The sequence below is a fragment of the Erpetoichthys calabaricus genome, chromosome 1 (assembly GCF_900747795.2).
Source record: "Erpetoichthys calabaricus chromosome 1, fErpCal1.3, whole genome shotgun sequence".
Lineage (NCBI taxonomy): Eukaryota > Metazoa > Chordata > Cladistia > Polypteriformes > Polypteridae > Erpetoichthys > Erpetoichthys calabaricus.
Window position 1 is genome coordinate 76598301 of NC_041394.2, and position 22529 is coordinate 76620829.

The 22529-nt window shown below is 37.0% G+C and overlaps 1 protein-coding gene across 9 annotated transcripts in view; it reads right to left on the minus strand.

The window, feature by feature from the left end:
- plcb3 (phospholipase C, beta 3 (phosphatidylinositol-specific)) overlaps positions 1-22529 on the minus strand; it is a 357037-nt gene that overhangs the window by 295291 nt on the left and 39217 nt on the right. For 8 of the 9 annotated variants that reach the window (XM_051920112.1, XM_051920124.1, XM_028802363.2 and 5 more), the window contains exon 2: positions 18471-18548. The exons of the other annotated variant lie outside the window; for it this stretch is intronic. In XM_051920112.1, the coding sequence (XP_051776072.1) occupies positions 18471-18548 (78 nt within the window). The remainder of the gene's footprint in view (positions 1-18470; positions 18549-22529) is intronic. 9 annotated transcript variants of the gene reach the window in all.

A 22529-nucleotide genomic window follows, 5' to 3' on the forward strand; every position in this document is an offset into this window, starting at 1 on the left:
TAATTTCGAGATATGAGTGAAGATTATTTGTTTGGCTTCTCTACAAGGATTATATGAAGGACAAACCTCTCTTAGTTTTGCTCCTCACCTGCAGTATGTCAGTTGTTCAAGTTTTAAATGCTTGGGTAGGGCGATGGAAGTGAAGCATGAAATTAAGCTCACTTAGTATGGTAAAAAATTGCAGGCTATCTGCTTGGAAGTGCAATGTAATTCTGTGGCTATTCTGCCTTTACTAATAAACGAACATGAAGCCTGGTCAGAAAAAAGTAGAAAAATAAGAAAGGTGAAGAACACAATATACAAGTAACATTCTCAAAATAAACCATTTTCCTTTGTAAAAAAGGCACTGAAAAAAAGTAAAATTCACTAAGAGAAGCTGTGAGTGGAGACTTCATTGCCAATTGGCAAATAATACTTTACAAATTGTATACTGTATATACTTTTACCACAGTAAGTCTGTCAACTAGTAAAGTTGTCCTTAGATAAATGTGACCAGTCATACAGAACAAGTACAGTACATCCAGTTAGCACAAATGTTGTTAAGACATGCATTGCGATTCAGTAAAATGTAGGCTGGCAGACACAAAAAGAGGTAGAAGGCTGTGCTGTTTTAACCTTGACATGAACAGGACTAAACATATTATACTTTTAAAATAAATACTGATAGTAGACATCAGCTTCTAAGTATGAATTATAAAATTAAACAAGGCTAAGGTTACACAACAACTCATTTTATTAGGTGCATGATTTTCAGTGACTATAGCAGGCTGCTCAGGCACATGCACCCCCACATAACCACTAACATATGAGAAACATATAATTAATATGATGTCTGATGTTTGTCAAGACAGTAGAAAGGTATAGGGTCATACATAAAGTAATGAGCATATTGAAACCACCAAGAAGTGCATGGCATCAGAAATAGTATATTCATATACTGCCTCGTGCTTGAAAGAAAAATGATGTCATCTGTATTATTCTTATGCTCATAGACTGACAGGTCCTAATGACTTCAACATATCAATTATCTGTGATAACATCATTAAGTGATTTTTTGTTTTGGTTTTTTTTCTCCCTCTCAGGAATAGCAGCATGCAGACTTCTTCACATGTAGCTCAAAATTGAATGTGAAAGTCAGGATTAAATTAGATCCAGTTTGATCAGGTAAAATAAGATAAATGACAGAAGCTGATAAAATTCTTATTATAAGGGATGTGTTATTTTTTTAAGGAAAAAAAAAAAGACTTGGTATAGTTTTTTTGACAAAAATTCCTTTATTTTTGCTTAAGAGATATAGCATTGATGGTGATAGCGTAGAGCAGGGGTGGGCAATTCTGTCTCCAACCTATGCAAATGTGGAGTTTACCATATTTTTGCCCCATCTATAAAATGCACTAAAAAACATTTCATATCTGTGAATACTGGTTGCAGCTAGAACATTCCCATTCAGCATTCACAATTTCTCCTTGCCGAAGTGTCACAGCCAATACTGCTTTTAGCTTGTTTTCCTGACACTTCCTTTTGTTTCGATCCTATTGTTTCTAGATCCATTCTTTAGTAGGTAGTGTCTAAAATTTGATACCCAGTGTCTGTGTGTGTGTGTGTATATATATATTGTGACGGACGGCCAGGACCCACGCCCGGTCAGGACACCCCTTTGACACTAAACCTGGGGAAGGAGCCATGAGAACCACGCTACATCCCCCAGAACACTGGGTAGCAGCCCCCCTGGGCTGCATCAGGGCCACAATTGGGTTATACTGGAGCTCATCCCTGTTGGGCTCCATGGCCACCACATGGGAAATTGCACAGCTTCCTGAGCCCATCTGGGAGGCAATGCAGCCACACCCGGAAGTGCAGCCAGAGGTAGGTTATCAAGCACCTGCAGCACTTCCGGTTGGGCTATAAAAGGAGTCAGCAGCCACCACTCCGGGCGCCAGAGTCGGGAGGAGGAGGATGAAGCTGCCTGTGAGGAGTGGAGGAAAAACTTGTATTGGTGCTTTGATTTTAGGTTTGTGTGCTTTTTGGGACTGTGCTGTGCCTGTGGGACGCGGGTAAGACGTGCTCCATAGGTGAAGAAAAATAAATTTGTCTTTTGTTTTACACGTGTCTTGTTGTAAGTCTGTGTCAGGTCAGGTGCCTATATAGCGCCTTTCACTATATATAAATTTCCCTCCTCCTGTCACAAAACTTTTTCCTAATTGTTATATTTTGTTTTTTCATTTCATTAACAAGATATTATGGAAGAATATTTCAGACAGAATTTTAAAAAGTAAACACATAAATAAATGAGTATATTATGACATGACAATTAATAAAAACACAATCATAAGTGAGCATAAATGTTCAAATGTGTCATGAAATGTTTTTGTTGCTTATTTCTTTCAGTATTAATTTAATTATTTCTTGATTTATTCATTACGTGACACCACACAGATCATAAAATACCGCTTAAAATGAAAAGTCATTTCACCTGTCAAAGCTGGAAGTGTTGACAGCGTGGGCACTAGAAAAGTACTGTATTTGGACTGGTGAATCGTCAGTACAGTGTGTATAAATCTGTGATCATCAAATGCTACATTTATAGCCAGACACCACATCCCAGAAGCAGACTTCTGAGAGGATGACAAATTCAGGGCTTTCTGAATTTAAGTTGCCACTTCAAGCAGTAATTCTGGCCAACTGTGTCTTTCACTTATGTCTGCCACAAACGTGCATTCACAACTTTGGGCACGAGCTTTGTTTGCCTTGGGAATCCTGTGGCTAAGAGGCATGAGCAAAGTTGAAACTCTCTATCAACAATTCACCAATCAAAACACAGTGCTCACTAGAGTCCTTCCTCTCAGCTTTGATGGGTGGAATTGACAGTTTTAATTTCACTGCATATTTCATATTGTGTGTGGTGTCAATGAAATAAATAATAAAGAAATAAACACAAAGAAACAGGCAACAAATGCATATTTCATTTTTATATTGTTTATGCTCACATATTAATGTGTTTATATTCATTTAATATCACATTTCACAATAGCATGACACAGTGATGCAGTGGTAACACTGCTACCTGGCAGTAAGGGGACCCTGTTCAGGAATAAGAAGGTTAGAAAAAGACTGACATTACGTAACACATTTATTCATTTGTATATTTACTTATTTATTTATGTTATTTATTTGATTCTGTCAGTAATACTCCTCCATAAAACATAGATGAAATTGGGTAATTTAAAATTATTCTTTTGTTGATCAACATAGCCATGTGCATTAACGTTTGCTCCACAATGGTACTCATTAAGTCAAAATACAGATCTTGAATTGTTGACGTCAATTTAGAGGCAGAAGTGAGATCAGTGATCTGTAACACATTAGACAACACATGCATAATAAATTTTCTTTTTGTTTTAATATTTGCATTAATGGCAGTTGTAACTGAATTGTCAAAATTTACATGATTTGAACAAAACTTGTTCAACCATCGATTAAGCAACTGGATTTCTAGATTTTTCACTTACTCACCACACCTACGGCTACATTAAAAACATAAATGGCAGACCTGGAGTATAATTTTGTGATATACAGTAAATTTGCAAAAGATAGCTATATAATACTGCAACTTTCAAATGATATCACAGCTTCTAAAAAATTTGGAAAAAATTGTCGGTTTAACCAACTGATTTATTTGTAAAACTTAAGTTGTGGTATGTCTCAGCTGAAGAAATATTTTAATATGAGCCTCATTTGTATTGCGTTCTAAAGAGAATAGAATACTGTAGCATTCCCTGAATAGGCGGTTTATTCTGTTTTGTTTTTTTAATCTGCAGGAATTTTGATTTTCATCATGAATTTTGAAGCATCTCCAATAATAGTGTCAATATGACATTGATGACTCATTGATAGATTCATGGGTCTTTTTGTATATTTATGCACTTAACTCAGCTTAATTTGAGATAAAACATGCAAACACTAAAATGGAAAAACTGTTCAGCAACTTGCTTTACGTAAACTGAGAAATGATTGCTATTGAATATTTTATATACATGTGCAATATTTATCATAAGTGAATCAATAAATTCCAAAACAACAACAGGCTAAATGATTAGCGTAGCCGAAGAAAACTTGTGTCTTCTTAAAATTACCGTGTTTAAACATGGGCAGTTCAACGTATTCTAAAATATCCCATCACCTGTTTGTTCTATTTTTTTACTTGATAGATCTATTTTTTGATGTCCTAAGGTTTTTATTGTTTATTGCAGTGAAAAGTGGAATAAAATCAAAGTGGAAAGTGGAATAAAATCAATTGTCAGGAAGACATGTGGAACATGTACAACCTTAAACCACTGACAAAGGCCCAAGACTTACGAGTGCTACATATCTGAGCAAAGAGGAGTTTTTTTGTGTTTGGCAACATCATATAAGGACAGACGTTCAATCTTCTATATTGTTGAGTGCAAAAATTTCACATGCAACAGATTTATGGACTACACAGACACCCAAACCCAGCACCTGATCACTGAGCTTCACCATCACAAACACAGTATGTCTTAGTGCAGCTGATGATGATGCTCTGTCTGTACTTGATTTTTGTTTGTTTTTGTTTGTGTTTTTTTAATTTGATATGGGTTTCGATGTGTGGCAGATATTCATTCAAGTCTATCATATTCCATTGTTAGTCTATCACTTTTCACTGTTTTATGTTATTTTCTTGGTGTCGGCAGTGGCAAATATCAACCCACTCACATATGATTTAGGTCTAAGTGAACATTTCATTTTATTGATTTTGTAACTGAAAGTACAGTGAATAAGATTTTTATAAATCAGGTAGCATGAGTAAGACTTGTATAAATCAAGATATAGGAGTGCATTAGACTTACAGTACATACAGTAAATCAAACAGCAGTACATCCCATACATTTATGTTTCACATCGATATCTCAATACCCTACCCGGCAAGCACAGGTATTAAAGTATTCTCCTTCACAGCAGATCCAAGCTGGAAAAGGATGGGTATTTTACATGTTTAAAACTGCAAAACATGTCACCTTGGGTAAGGACATGCAACATTAAAGCATCACTGGAGCTTTCTATTGTGACGTAACTCTGGTAAATCCACTACATTCCTGTAAGAATATTACTGTCAAATTCCTCGCGTTCCAGATATACAATGACCCAGGATGAAGCCACAAAACATAGATCAAGTAGTAAAGAGCCCAAGAGCTCCTTCATCTTGTGCAATATCTAGACTCATGGAATCACCATGTAGAGCAGAATGGTAAAATATTATACAGCACTAGAAGTCTATCAAAAGGGTTGCTAACAACTGCTTAAAGAAAAAAAAATCATAGGGTATAGTTTACCATTAATTTTAGATGAACTAAAGGCACAAAGCCTGTGCCAAACCCTGGCCACAACTTTTCACACTTCTGCAGTAGTAAAGTATAAACAGAAGGCTTAAAATCAGTTCTTACCCCAACTGCTATTGTCATTAACAGCTGCTGCATTCAAATATTACACTTTTTTCATTACATGCTTAAAAATATTTGTACTCTGCTGTGTGTCATATTGATCAAGCACCTTTTAATTTCCTTTTTTTTTTTTTTTTAATGGTACTAACAGAGTAAGTGCAAATAAGAATTCCAACGTATTGGTTACATCTGACAAAATATCTGCAAAACATTAAATGGTTGTAACATCCTGTGCAAGAAACTATAACGGGATGAGCTACTGAGTGGTGAATCAGCACAAAACAAGTGGTTTATGATGCTGATTAGTCAGACTCGCTTCAGCAATGGGAGCACCACTGAAAAGTTCAAATGAGCTGCATGATATATAGAAGAATAACTTGTTTTTTATTTTTTCAGGTGCATTCTGCTTTGCTCTTGAGCATTGCACACGTTCATTTGGAACCCAAGTTAAACAACTCCTTAACACTAGCAACAAGCAATGAAACAGAACACAGAACTTGCCTTTGTATTACTGTCAATGAAGTGCACACTCTTATCTTCCCCTACAAGAAAATGCTAATAATAAAAGTACAGCAAAATAATATTTAAGGGCTAGATTTAGACTCTGCAGACTAAATATTCAGGCGGTAGTCTGAAGTATTAAGCAACCTCCAGAGGCTTGTTTAAGCATTAGCACTCTTTAGGGTTTCATCTTGCTCTACTATTTCATTTTTGGTTTCCCATGAAGCAAACCATTTAACTACCAAAGGCAGCCTTATGTCTCATGGGAGGGAGAGGGGGTGCTTTCAAGTCAGTATGAAGGAATGTTGCTACACCAACATATCAGAGGCAAAAAAAATTCTCTGTCCGTGGGAAAAATTAGAGTCTTTACACAAGGTATTGTTATTTTGATTGTGTGCGTGTGTGTGTGTGTGTGTGTGTGTGTGTGTAGTACAATATACAGCATACATTATTGCATTTCATTCTTCTGCAAGTTCTTAGGAATGCAGAAGACACTAAAACCATTTTCAATATGTACATAAACAGTATCTAAAAAGCACGGAGGTCGTCTTTGGAAATTTTCCTTCTCTTCAGCCAGAACTTTTTCAGCAATGTTGTTCACAGCTGTGAAAATTTCTTTAGCTGTGTGAGGATTGTTTCAGCACACAAAATTGTAAGAAAGATTATACTGGAAGATATTTTGTGGGCTCATATTGACAAACAACACGGAAAAGCTTCAACCACTCCAGAAAAGTGTAGCATAAAACCAGCTGCTAAAGTATAGTTCCTAATTCAGCTTTTTGCAATTCAGGGATCAAGCACATTTTCACAATGTGACTTGTATATAGATAATGTTATAGGATAATTTTCTAAGTTTCACTTAATTTTTCAGTGCGAAACTAACCTTTTGTTTCTCTTTTGTAATAAATGTAATATATATATATATATATAATCCATCTGTCCGTCCATCCGCTTTTCATGAGAGAACTACTTTTACAACTATAAGTTGCTTGAACATTCCGGTTGACTTTGTGACTTCTCTCAGCGCAGTAAGAATCACAGTTCGCTTGCAGGAGCAATACATTTGCACTAATCAGAGACAGTGGCTGTGAGCCGAGAGGAGGGGGAAGCGGGACGTCAGGAGTAGGGAGCCAGGCAGGGTCCTCCTTACAGTCCTGATTCACTACTACGCCGGGTGGAGCCGTGGGGGACAGCTAATAGAATATAAAAATGAAAAGTGCTACACCTCCAGGAGACTAAAGCCAGCATCACATTCCACAACTTCTAGTCAGAGAGGATGTCAAATTTGATGACAGCAGTTGCTAATCTTGCTGATAGAGTTTGTCAGATTACTTGTCTATGAATCATATAGACAAGGCAAACTACACAACTTTCCAGTAAAGGTTCACATCTCCAAAGTATCTCATGCTCACCCCTTTTTCTGATAGTCAATAACATGGTGCCTGTCATGTCAGTGCAGTACAAATGATTTCCGGTTACCTCAAGTTCATCACCAATCTCTGCCCTTTCTTTTCTTTCTTCCATTCTTTTATGGTAAATAAAACAGAAAACACCAGACAGACAGGCCTCTCTTCTGTTTGCAAGGTCCAAAATATTTATTCTCCTCATTTCCTTGCAGCTGCGCTGCATGCACTGAACATCCAGGTGAGCATTCATTGGTTGTCAGCTCTTGCATACACAAGAGACCATCCCAACAGTTTAAGACAAAATAAAACATGTTTGAGTTACAAAGTAGTTGGACAGAGTCACTGGAAATCTGTGCATCGAGGCCTTGAGTTTGAATCACATCCCAGTCACTGTTCTCCCCATGCATGTGTGAATTTTCCTGGTTGACTGGCAACACTAAATTAGCCTGGTGTGAGGGAATGTGTGAGTGAGCCCTGTTAGGCACTGAAAACCCCTCCACAACACACTGATGCCCTGCAACTTATGCTCCAGTTCATGTATGGCTCTGGACTCTCCATGAACTGGAACTAGAAAATGTGGGTGCTAAAGTGGGAGAATGAATAAACAAATCATACACTGCGACAAGCTGGTGTCCAGCTCAGAGGTCCTTCTGCTGTGCCTCAATGCTGCCCCAGTGACCTTATGGTAAAACAAGTTATTTGAAGAAAAAAAAGAAAAGGATGGACATATATATTATATATATATATATATATATATATATATATATATATATATGCACAAATATATGTAGTGGGCCTGTCATAAATACAATATATCAACTAATATTCAACTGATAGGGAAGAGGTGGAGGATGCACCAAGCAGAACCTCTGATTGTGATCGCAAAACAAAAACAAACACAAGCAAACAGCAAAAACCCATGATTTCCTAGAAATGCCTTCTCTGTGGGCAGACTGGTGTTAATAAGCAATTTCAAAACACACAAAGAAGCAAGTAGGCTCGCAGTGCAATGTGGTGGTTAAGACTTTGGACTTTAAACCAAGAGATGTTATGTTCAAATCCAACTGCTGACATTGTGTGACCATGAGCAGGTCACTTCACCTGCCTGTGCTTCAACTGGAAAAAACAAAAAGAAATGTAACAAACAAATAAATAAATATACCATAAATCATGCATTTGTACAGAATGACCCTTCATCCATCCATTTTCAAACATTATTAACCCAGTTCTGGGTTGAGGGGGCCAGAACTTACTGCAGTAGCAAAAAACTGTCCAACCATACTGTATATACAATTCCTGACTCATGCTGGGAAATTTATAAAGCTCTTGCACAAAATGTGCTTTCCGATTTACAGAATGTTGCAAATTTAAAAAATAGTCTTGTGTTCTTCAGCTCTTCACAACAAAGTAAAACCGCACTAACTAGGGTGAATGATTATTATAAAACTCATGATTGCTGAATACAGCCATTGACTATAGAATTGTGATTATTAGTTTCTTTTAATAGCATTAAAATGAAATACCTATTGTATATGACTGTCTGCATATACTGTATTCTGTATGCACAACCAAAACATTCAATTAAATTTGATAATAACATATAACAATATTTCAACAGCACTGTGGTATGCACAATGTTTAGTTTTAGAAAAACACTCACCAATTGCTAAGTGCATTATATGGCCAAAACACTAGAATCTGGTCCAGTCATTGAGAGAGATGGCATTCACTACATTCAAAGAATGTAGTAAGAATTTCATTTAACTTTGTATACATGACAATAATTACCCTATGATTATCTGTGGCGATGCAAACTTGCTGCTTCTCCAGCAAGTCCCAGTTGGCCAATGCAGCTGTCATTCCCTAAGCAACTGCATCTCTGCTATTATCTTGGAGGAGGTATACCGTTACAAAGCATCTGCTTTTCAGTGTAAATTCCTCACAAGCAGAATGAACTATTAGGCTCAGGTATGCTTTCATAGTTCTTCTTGACCACAAATTAAGACGTGGCTGCATAATGTGTGTCTCTTGTTTGAGATTCATTTCAACAGTGAACGCAATACAATTCAGGAAGAATGACTATAGGAGGGGATGACTTGACTTTTTTTTGTTATACCTTCACTGTGCAGTGTTGATCTGAACCATTTTTTGCTAAATAAAACTTGATGGATTTCACTATCACTATCTGCCACCAAGAATTTGCTATATACAGGTATAAGCGATATTGAATGAACAAGTAATTGCTATCTGTGTCAGCCCTTACGATACAATCTCAGTGCTGTTTGCTTTGTCATCATACTGCACTGTGGTTGAATTTCAGATGGCTGCACATATTTTCTGTGTTTGAGTATAGAGCTCCCACTTTCACACTTGAAAATACAGATGATGCTCTTCCCTTTGGTACTAAAATTACATTTTCAGTGTTAGATGATCTAAGTTCAACAGAATTCATACTGCTCAGATTTTTTGGAGGCTTCCATTGACAGAAGATAAATATACACTTCTTAAAAGAAGTTGCTAGGGACCAGACTGTTAAAATTCAGCACAACTGCCTGTAATCAGTCAAATGATGTGAATGCCTCCAATCTGCCAGTTCACTCACACGCTCGGCGGATATGTCTGTAATTGCTTACAGCACTCGTCTGCTGTTTAGAGCGGTTTCTAACTAAGAAAGCTTGATTTCTGACAGAGTACTAAAAGGAATGCAGAAATCATCACTTTTCACAATGAATATATACTCGAGTATAAGCCGACCCGAGGTACCTAATTTTACCTACAAAAACTGGAAAAACGTATTGACTCGAGTATAAGCCTAGGGTGGGAAATGCAGCAGCTACTGGTAAGTTTCAATAATCAAAATGAATACCAATAAAATTACCATACATTAATTGAGGCATTAGTAGGTTAAATGTTTTTGAGCATTTATTTCAAAGAAAAACAGTAAACTAGCTCTGTAAGTGGAGAAGAGGGTCAACAAAAACAATATGGTACTCTCTCGTGCGCACGCATGCGTGTGTCTCTCTCTCTCGCATGTGTGTGTGTGTGTGTGTGTGTGTGTGTGTGTGTCTCTCTCGCCTGACTCGAATATAAGCCAAGGGTGACGTTTTTCAGCACATTTTGGGTACTGAAAAACTCGGCTTATATTTGAGTATATACAGTATATTGAGGCAGCCATAATCAAAGTTGTGATTAATATATGATTAATTATGCATCCCTAACACATATTGTAGCAGTTGGATGCTAGGCAAGGATGATGTGTAAAAGCATGCATTTTTCTGAGCCAACCTGACTTTAGTTGCTCATTCAAATTGATCTTACCTCAATAATGTTTTTTTCCCTATTGTAGCATGCTCACATTTGTTTCAGCCACATAACTGTTTTTGCAAAAGGACCAAAAATACAACTACAAAAACTTTCTACATTACTAAACTGTAAATCATTGATTGGAACAGCTCATAGAATTTACACCTTGGCTGATGGTGTGCTTGTAATGTCACAGTAAACATGGCTAAAGCACTTTGGGCTGACACAAAAGAAGAGCAGTATAAAACTGCAACAAGTTACGAGGGACTGGAAGACACTGAAATGCACGAGGCAGGGAGTTAAGGAGCTCAATTTTATTACATTGTGATAACCACAATGTAGTTAACTGTGTCTCCTCATACAGAAACAGAATTTCAGTCCTTTGCTATGGCAAACAAAGCTATTTGTGTTAAAAGTCATCATAAAAAAAAAAACACAGCAGCTGTACATTCTACAGAGTCCATGCTTATTATTAAGGATCAACAATTTTAATTACACCATGAAAGCAAGATGAATAATAACAATAATAATAATAAATTTAACTTATAAAGCGTCTTTGATATGCACAGTATACAATGCAAGGGAATCAATATCCAAAAGTAACCTTCCTCTGTCATCAATATGACCAAAGGCAATGACACGCTATCAACTAACCACAAAGACTCCCCATCTCAATCTGACCAATCTTTAACAGGGAACACAATTTTCCAAATTATTTAAAACAAACAGAAAGAGGTTACAATGACTTTTCATTTAAAAATATTTGTAAGAGAAACAATTTAACACAATTTAAACACTGGCTTCAGCTATCCTTAATGGTGCATTGATTAAGCAGGTTTGAGAATATTATGTTGTGTTAATGTAAAGTAATATTTAATATCCATGTCCACATTGAAAGCATTCAGTCATATCACTAAGCAAGCAGATAGAATTGTAGCTTTCACTATACTCACTAGTCATTGTGTTGAGTGTGATGGCATGTTGGAAGTTGATTAGGACAAGCAAGTAAAACCTTCAGTGTACTTTGTGCTTATGACCTGACGACTATACAAACCTATATCCCATATTAAATCATACAAGTTTCTGCTGACATCAACACTGTGTTCATAATTCCCAAAACACTCCTCCGTGGTTAGGCACCCCAACCCTTCCATAAACCCTTCATGTGTTCAGGAGAGCATCAACTCATTCAAGAAGCTTACAGTATTCTTGCTTACTCTACCCTTTTCTAAATTCTGCTTTCTTCTCAAACATTTCACTTTATCCAGCCCTCCAGTACAAGGTCCTCCACAGTCTAATTATATAGTACTTGTACAAAACCAACACACACCTTTCTCATTTTTCAAAAATCCAACAATTGACCCCCCACCTCCCGATAATACAAATATATTTTTTACGTCTAATTAACTGTTCAGTTGAGACAGACCTCAATCCACCTGCTGCTTTCAGAAATGACACAAATTTTATCTCATATCTTTCAAACACATTTCAAGACACTAAAATATAACACATTTAGTACTGGCACAGGATTGCACCATTTCAGGTTGAACAATATCTAAAAAGAAACATTTCCTTGGCAGAGAATCGGAATTGGTCTGGACAAAGTGAATTGGAATTTAAAGTACACAGTTCAGCTTTTAAAATCTTAAGAAGAAAAAGGGGTCAACAAGTGAATTAATTCTTAAGTTTTGTTAAAGTTGTGGTTCACATTCCATAGCTGGCCATGCAGCACTTTCTGAATTCAGCTTGACTGAGTCTTTTCATTTAGTTTCTGTGGTCTCTGCTAAAATCCAGAACTGAAAGAGAAAACAATATACTTTCCAGCCACTTCATTTTCAGCAATTTATGAAAGGCATTTACTGTAAAAAGTATAATTACATATTGATTGTAATGTAAAAGAGAGTTTCAGGTATGCTTAATATGAAAGAAATAAATTAGTTTTATATGTATGTATATGTTATAAATTAATACATTGTTGGAGTCAATTATTTCTAAAGAGATAAAGATGGCAGAAATTTCATTGGTTAGCTGAAATCACATATTAAACAAAATACAGCAACTGCTGCTGGGGCATTTTCAGATTCGAAATGGGCACAAGACTGTCATTTTTAACACTCAGCCATTGTTGTATTCTAATTATGTGACTCCATGTAGTAACAGTAGGCGACAAAGTATGTTAATTCCCAACAAATGGCGACATTTCCAAATGCACACGTGACAAAGCTTGCACAGACAGGTTTTATACATATTATGTTCTTGTGGTGTACCTCAAGTTCGTCACATCCCTAGGAAAAGAGGGCATGCCATTTGAGGAATTCAGTTCAGCTCAATATTGCACACAAATAAATAATATCCTATTATTCAAACATTAATAAGTGTGTTTCAGAAATGTGTCATTTTATGCAATTGCTTTTTGTGGAGGACAGTAAATTCCTTGCTTCTTGGTATGCCAACAAGGCCATCTCCTGCTTTCTGGTCAGTGCCACAGTCTCCAACCCATATAACATAGCTGATCTCACTACCGTCCTGTAGACCTTCCCTTTCACTCTTGCTGATACCCGTCTGTCACAAATCACTCCTGACACTCTTCTCCATCCATTCCACCCTGCCTGCACTCTCTTCTTCACCTCTCTTCCACAATCCCCATTACTCTGTACTGTTGATCCCAAGTATTTAAACTCATCCACCTTTGCCAACTCTACTCCTTGCATCCTCACCATTCCACTGACCTCTCTCTCATTTACACACATGTACTCTGTCTTGTTCCTACTGACCTTCATTCCACTCCTGTCTAGAGCACATCTCCACCTCTCCAGGGTCTCTTCAACCTGCTCCCTACTGTCGCAAAAGATCACAGTGTCATCAGCAAACATCATAGTCCATGGGGACTCCTGTCTAATCTCGTCTGTCAACCTGTCCATCACCATTGCAAATAAGAAAGGGCTCAGAGCTGATCCCTGATGTAAATCCTACCTCCACCTTGAATGCATCCATCACTCCTACCACAGACCTCACTGCACATGTGTAATTAATGATATTCTTGACCTGAATTTACAGACTGTTAAACTGAAAAAAGGCTCTACAGTTAACCATTGCAAACTGAGCCAATTATGATTCATCAAAAAAAATTAGAGATTTCCAGTTGTTTTGGAATATGAAAGTTATTTTTAAAGCTTTACAAAGTAAAATGAGATTTTCTACAAAATGAAAAAACAGATTTTGGCTCCAAAATTTCTTTGGGTCAGTTTTGCTACGCATCTTCCAATATTAAGTACTTGACCATGTATTTTTTAAAGATAAACATTAAATGTGAAGACCAAAAGCAGCTCTTTATTTAGCTCTGTATTTAGAACCACAATCTATATATCCACTGTGGGAGACAGGAGAATGAGAAAGCAAAAAATACTGCCACAAAAGAACTTTTAATCATCTGCCAAAAACTGCAAAAAATTGAGGCATTTTATGAGTGAAGCAGCTATCAGTAGAGAATGGGATTTTAAAAAAAGTGGTCAAACCTGAAGAAAATTGGTACCACCTAATTTAGCAAATCCATACAACTTGAATAAGTCATTTTTATGGCAGTATGTAAGTAGTTGGGAGAGGGTTGAGGATTGTCCAGGTTTCAACTGAGAAACGGAGTTTCAGAGGGTCTCAAATATCAGAACATGGGTCTTTCTTTTTACAGATATAGAGAGTGGTGATTATATTGACTAAAATGTGAAGTTTTGGCTTAAGAATTTACTGCCTGGTAAATTGTCACATAATACTTAACTTTTAACCATGATTGTCTAATGGAAAAATATATAAAATAAACTTGTAATATAGCATTTCAGCCTAATTCTTCTACTTCTGATCCGTCAGGATATAGGAGTCACATTTTCAAAACTTTACCTGTACAGTTAATGACAGTGGCTAATTCCTTTTTTAGGCTTCACATCTTTCAAGACAAGGAAGTCTGAGAGAGAGAGTGGTGCCCCTAACCCCTTCACGAAGCACATCACTTCCAACCAGAGAGAGTAAATTGTCTTTCTCCCAGTTTCCACTGACCTTTGTGTCCTTGCAAACAGTTATGCCATATTAGTAGATGTCCCAGTTCACAAAATTAGCTACATTTAAAAACCTAGAAATACCCCAGACAGGGACGGTGCTACGCTGGGTACGCTGGGGCACATGCTCTTATTGTATGTCTGGAGATTGCCCCAGTCCATGGTTATAGAGTTCTTTTTGTTTGTTTTTTGTTGTTTTTCTTTTATATACAGTACAAATGTACTGCCAACGGAACTCCCGGCCAGGAGTGAAGCTGCAACTTGCTTATCTGCTGTTGACAGCTTAGCCCACTGAAGTACAGAAACACCCAATTTCAATGGGTTTCTATGAAGAAAATTGTCTACACTGTAAGTAACAAAATACCATCGTGAATGTGCATGAGTCAGCAGGCCTTCATACATGTCATTTTTATTTCATTCTTAAAGAAAACTGCCAATAGTCAAAACTATAGGTAGATAATTTCCTACCTGTTACCTCAAGATATTCATTGATCCACTTTCTTTTATCATTTTAACCCCTAAAAGCTTAGTGGATGTAGACTTCATAAAGAAGACAGCTGTTGAAAGTGTTCATGTAAGGATTTGCTGCTGTTTATAATTTATAAATACTAAACATTTGTAAATAATCCTATTGTATGTACCGTAGTAGTATGGCTGGGGATATAAACTGGGAGAAATCCTGTTCTTTCAGGTTTGAGGAGATAGAGACTGTCAAAAAATGAAGATTGACCAATGTCAAAAGTTTGGTTCAAAAGTCAAGTAACATGAATGGGTCTATCATTTGTGGTATTATATGACTTAGTGACTCGCTGAAAGCGCTGATGAATCTGGCATGTGGCCGCATCATGTGGTCTGGGTTTATTTTTGAAGATCTTGTCAATTTTGACAGGGTGTGTAAGAAACACCAAAATTAAAGGAACATTTCAGTTAGGGTTTCTCAACTTGAGGGTCGCATCATATTTGTAAAGTGTGTATGTGTTTGTAGGGGGTTTGGTTGTTGAGAGTCTTGACTTCAATGAATATATAGCTAAACAGATGAATTTATTATGAAACCCACAATAAAGGAGGGCTATCTTTTTTTTTAACCTCACTTACTTTACTGTTATGAAAAGTGATCTTTTTTGAGCCTTCATTTTTGCTGAAGTGGGTCACAAAAATGTTAAAATCAGAAAAGGTTTGCATTAGTTAAAGGTTAATAATCTCTAATTTAAGTGCATTAGCACTTTCAAGCATACTTGACAAATTAAGACTGGAACACCTGGGTGCACAGTTTCAGGTGGCAAAGCACAAAGAAAAGCTGAAAATGAATGGAGCTCTAGTCAAGGGTCTAACAGATGCAACATCACCGTTGTGTTGCCAGGAGCTGGCAATCAGGGGACCTAATGAGAGTAGAGATTTTTCCAACAGGGGGAGATTTCAGAGGAATTACAGATGTCTTTGTAAAGTGTGATGATGTTTTGACAGCTCACTTTGCAAGTATATTTTTTTCTCAAATTGTGGCATGTCATGGACTATAAAAATGATTTTATTGTTGAAAATGCTGCTGTAGTTCTGCAGGAAATCAAAGATGAGACCAAATTTTATTTACCTACATGGCAAGCAGATTATATTGTGTACAGCTGTCTGTTATGCTGACTTGTATAAATATAGCTTGCTTAATTCGGGAATGTTTTATTAGATTCTCTGATGTATCAGGAGGATGTGATGCAAAAACTCTGAAAAGATCTCTGGTGATATAATTAAGATTATAATACTCCTTGTTCATAATAAAGCTAGCATGTGCCATTATAGATTATGTTCTTTTTGTGCCCCATCAACTAGCTACTGTGACCATACTATGTCCTACAAGAAAAGGAACCTGGAACCACCACTGGCCCCAGAGTCAATATCTTCTTTCTCTTCTGTCACAAAGATTACTCTGCCAAATAAATGTATTTCTTTTAATCCTGTTGCAACTGATGATCTTTACAAATTACTGCTTCTCAGCTTACAACTATGGGGACTTCAAATGCACACAGTGTGGTATAGCAGGTCCACAGCTTAGAAGAAAAGGCCAGTTTTTAAATAAATAATCTCCACACTTGCGGCTTATAGAGGGGGTGTGGTAGTGTGGCCGGAGTGGTTCTTGGACGCAACGTGGTGCGGGCATTTCCTCACTTAAGTGCACAGGTGAGGAATCGTCTGTATCTGTAATTGATGCTGGGAGCTGCTAATCGCCGCATCTGTGCCATGTCCCCATTATAAACAGGAGAAGCGTGAGTGCGGAAGACGATCAGGGAAAAAAAAAAAGAGAAAACAGAGGACAGAGGTTAAATAGGAGAAAAAGCAGGACGCGAAGGAGCTGGTGTGAGTGAGTAAGAGCAGGCTCACTGTAGAAGGACAGGCAGCTGGGAGAAGTGATCCTTAGCAGGGTGTTTGGCTGGCACCCAGGGGAAAACGGATTGGGTCACTCCTGCCGAGTTTTGCAGAGGAGCAGGAGTGACCACAATCGAGGACAGCTCACCTGGTAAGGTCGCAGCAGGCAGCAGGAGTCTGAGGCTTGGGAGGTGTAAGCCCCAGCGTGAGCGCCCAGCCCTACAGAGCCAGGGACCGAAAGGCGACCAGACCCTTAGGAGAAGGTCAGCTGCAGGTAGGGCGACTCCCCTGGTGCATGGCCCGGATGGGAGAAGCAGGGGAGCCGCCAGCTGAAGGCGGAACCGGGTTTTGTTTTTAAAAGGACTGCTTCCAGCCATTGTTTTAACCTCATTTTGATGGATTATTTATTAGATTTTAACCTCCACATTTTCACTGTTTTTAATGGATTGTTTATTTATTGAATTTTAGAAGAACTGTACTTGTTTTGAACACTTTTTGCTTTTGACTGTTTTAAATCAAAGCACTTCTGCACTTTGCACCTTTCCCCTTGCTTTGTTTTGGTGTTCTCATTGTCCATCTCATCCGGTTACATTACCGACGGTGTCGGGTTCAAGAGCTCCCTAAGAGGAAGTGGGAGCATGGAGCTGAACCCGCATTGTAGATGGCAAAACTAAAGATAGTAGAGCACATAATATGACACTCTTTGTCACTGTTTATATTTATTCTGGTTTATATTTTATCCTTAAGTGCAACTGCTAGGAGTAAATAACCCTTAATGGTTTTCTAGACTTTGAAATTCAAATTGGTAGACTATGCAAACACAAAGAAGAAAAATCAATGGTACATTTTTAAACAGTAAGTGCAGTGACTTGGAGACCAGAAACCATAATTGTGCAAGGATTTCAATTAAAAGGAAGCAACTTAGACTGTAATTAAGAGCTTGAAGTGAAAGACAACGCCCACTGTGTTCCTCCTACTGGACAACGCAATTGTATCAAATTGAATTAATGCAATTTTTTTATGAAATAGCAAATTATACTGAAGGAATAGCAAACCGAAATTCAGCAACGCACTGAGCAATAATACTCTAAAAGCATCTCCATCAAGACCTTTTATTTTATAGATTTCAAACTTGTCAGTCAATAGAGCCAATGGGGAGCTATTAAAAATCAACAGAAGCACACAAGAATCAGAACACAGAGTAGGAGGTCAGGAATTGGCTTATGTTCCCATCTTATAGCCTTTTACTAGTTCACTATATACTAATGCAGTCTTTAGAACTCTCCATTTTATCCCTGTTAGACAGGATAATTTGCATTGAACTGTTTTGGTAAATGCTTTGTGCTGATATTCACCGTCAACAGCCACTGTATATAACATAAAACTGCAAACTCACTCACCATGCTGTGGCCAGTCCAGTACAGGAAAAATCCCTGAGAGTCGACCTTCAATGTAACCAAGTCCCGAGTGGATGGATCCTGAAGTAAATGGGGAAAAAGAGGAGAAAAAAAGTTAAGTGAAGATACAAATTAGTGGTCACTTGCTGTCACCTTTACTCAACATAGAGTGACATTTTAAGATCCAAGCACTCCAGCCATACACTCGGCCTGATTACATGTATGAAGTAAATAGAAACATCAGTGTGTAATCAGCGTAACTAAAGAGGTGATTAACAGCATACCACACTTTGCCTATCTGCCTGTCCAACAGCAGTAGGCAGCCACCTACGGCAAGCCTGTCAAAGTCTACATATTCACATTCATGACATCGATTTAAATTTATCTGGCTTACAGTGACATCATAAATCATCTTATTCAGCATCACAAGTTACTTTTTGTATCTGTTCTGAAAACTCTACAGAGAATGAAGCATTGGCAAGGGCAACTGCTGCATTACTGGCTTCTGCAGCTATGTATTTAGCTTCATGAGTAAAAAGTCAGTAGAGTGGTTATTCATCTTTAGCCAGGGTAGCATATTAGGAGCCTTTGATATGCTGGTAAATACCTGATGAATATGAAGGATTCACAGGTCATGCAAAATCAAGAGAAATATGTCTCACCTAAGTCACCTCAGACCATTCCAAAGTGAAGTTATTTCAATAGGCTACACTGCAGAAATGTATAATCACACTTCTGATGCTTTGTGAGCATAATTAAGACCAAAAGAAACCTTTGTTAAGGTTGTTACATAACAGTATATGAGTAATAGGTGCATTTTAACAGTACTTAAAATGAAGAGTTACCATAATCATTTGTTATAACTAACATGCCCCACTGTTTTTGTGGTTTTTATTCTGTTTTACATAACGTAATAAAGTGTGTATGCATAAAAAACATCAACAGAAAATGTTCTATGGTGGTTTACAATAACTAAATATTCAAAGCAGTTGAAAAGACTTTTTATAATAATAAAAGCAAAATATTTTATAATAATAAAATTTATCCATTCATCTACCAAACGTTAAACTGGTGCTTTGCAGTAACATGACTTTACTCAATTAACATCAGAATTGCCAGAGAAACTATTCTTGGATGTGATACTAATTAACTTTAGGGCAATACTTTAGTAAAGGCTAAAGTGGTACATGAGAAGCATTTCTTACTGTATACTAGATAATAAATGTTGAAGGCAACAGTGAATTACCCATCACTGAATGTTTGTGGAGTTACCCCTTGAAATTTTACAATCAAAATAAGTGCAGTGGCCCATTTTCATTTGCTTTTGGTCATGTCAGGTCTGTCTTAATTGCTTGAGATGCAGCTGGTAAGGGTTCCAAAAACGTCAAATATTTAGGTGAATGCTGGCAAGCACATTACACACAGCCTTGTTTACATCCTCATTTTGGCTTTTATTTATTTAATACCCTTGGGAAAGTATGGCAGTTTAAAGATAGGATTTTAAAATCTAAAACAAGAATAAATGTTACAAAATACATAAAATTGTCCATATAAACTTTTTTTTGGTTACAATATTGTGATATATTTCCCTCTGTTTCTGCTTTTCCACAGTTACCTGTACTGAGCAGCCCCAGACATACCTGCTATTTATAAATTTAACAATATGTATAATATAGAAACTATTATGGACCATAACTGCACAACAAATGGGATGGGGGGGTACCTTCTTGTTTCCATCAACTGACCAATCAGGTTAAACCACATAGCACGCTAGGTAATGTTTTTAAAGGGGCACTTGTCACATGCACTTCACATACAAGTCCATACACAAAGGCATTACACGTAAGATACAAATACACAAATAAAAGAATAATCACATTTCCAGTTTTATTTGATTGCACGTGTGTTTTATTTTTAAATGTGTTTGCAAGTTTCCCTGTAATTTTTAGCATACTGGTAAAACGTTTTTTATGAAAGTCACACTGGAAGAAGAATTTCATCCAGTATACCAGATCAACTGATACAGTATATCACCCACTCCTAAATGGTAGCACAAATTGAAAAAGACTGGTGCAAGAGTAAGACAACTTATAGGAGACAGAGTTCAAGTCCAGACCCAATTACTATCTATGTGGACTTTGCACATTCTCTCCATATACTGTATGTGTGTGTGTGTGTGTGTTTCCCTCTCCTCATCTTCGAAAGCCTGGTTAATTCTTATATATTAATAACATTTATATTAATAACACATTAATAACATGCTTTTTAACTTGGAGAGAGAGGGTGGGGGGTAGTGGGTAAAATTTTGAACTACCTTTAATGATTTCTAATTTTTGGTCAGTCAAGAAAGCTTTTTTTCAATGAAATGGGCCATGCCAGTAAAAGTGTATTAAGCAACTTGGAAAAAACATCCAAATTTCTATCTTTAGATGCTTCAGAAATGTAACTAATGTCATGACCTAAAAACTGATCCTCATGTTAAATACAGAAGGCCCTGCCTAACAAGTTCTGGTATTCCAGTTATTCTAGCCAAAGTGCATACCAGTATTCCGGCTATTCGCAGCTCATAACATACAGTACAAATATCCTCGAGCCATCATCAACTGTCTCTATAAACAAACCGTTGTTACTTTTTGAGCCATAAGCTTAGCTTTAAAGCAGCTGATCTGAAATGTCAATGATGTACCAATCCACTTGAATCATCTTCTTGTCTGAACATGCAATCCAGTCATCTAAAGCTAGAATGTATTTGCATTCTCATTCTGTACACTTTACCAGTGGGACATCAACATGCTTGGTCCAGTACGTGTGAGAAATAAGAGGTCAGCTTCCAGGGAAGCAGTACTAAAGTAGTCAAATTATTGCTCATTCTAATGCTTTGGAAATATGTTCATGGCAATGAAGAGCCAGAATTTGTTTTTTATTCTCAAGGAAAAAAAATGGAAAAATAAAAAAGGACAAAAAGAAACACCAAAAAATGCCTTGCACAAAAATATTTGATTCACTTAGGTGCAATGTTCACAAAATGCACCAGCAGACTAGATGAAGGGATTTGTGACGTTCATATGTACTTCCATAGGGTCCGTCTTCTTAAGCTCAATCACTTTAGCAGTTCCTCTTGGCTTCACATGCCATTCCTTATCAGAATACTAAAAGGTGTGCAGCTTAAATTAATTAACAACAGTGCCAACTGCTAAATTTCTTGAATTCCAAAATACCACCATTTCAAAGATAACAAATGTTACCAGAATATATACTGCCTATAATTGTACTTTTCCAACCAGCAAAGAGGCCCAGATGTCTGTAAACCACAAGGATGCTGTTTAAGTTCCGTCACTGACTCACTGTGTGACCTTGATCAAGTCACTTATTTTGCTTATGCAGGAACTGCACATAAAGTGTATAACTATTTTATTTTTGTACCTGTAAAGCACCTTGGCTTGGTGGAATGAATAGGAAGGCACCACGTATTTGTTGTCTGTTTTTAATTGTTGTCTGTACTTAATTGACTGTGCAACACCCTTGAGTCAAGTAGTAATGCCAAGAGTACTATGTAAAATTTGATGTTGTATTAATATATTTGTGAGGCAGCTTTTTTTGCTTTTAAAAGGTAAAGAAGGTTATTCACAGTCTGCCTGTGGAGGTGTCAAGTGGTTAGGGTGGACTCAGTTGGACAAACCTTCATCTGATGAAAGGAAAAAAAAAAAGATGTCATATATAGGTGCAATGCATTTCTGTTGAGATTTTTCATGGTTCTCTGTTAGTTGTATATATAGTATTGTGACTTCTAGAAAATAACTCTCCCAAAATGCTTTATAGATGTGGTGAATATTTCTGTAGAATTGAATCATTCATTTCTTGAACCCACTTCATCCCATTTTAGGGTCAGGTGGGTGTGGTATATATATATGTACACACACACACACACACATACAATACTGTGCAAAAGTTTTAGGCAGGTGTGAAAAAATGCTGTAAACAAAGAATGCTTTCAAAAATGGAAGTGTTAATCATTTATTTTCATCAATCAACAAAATGCAGTGAATGAACAAAAGAAAAAAT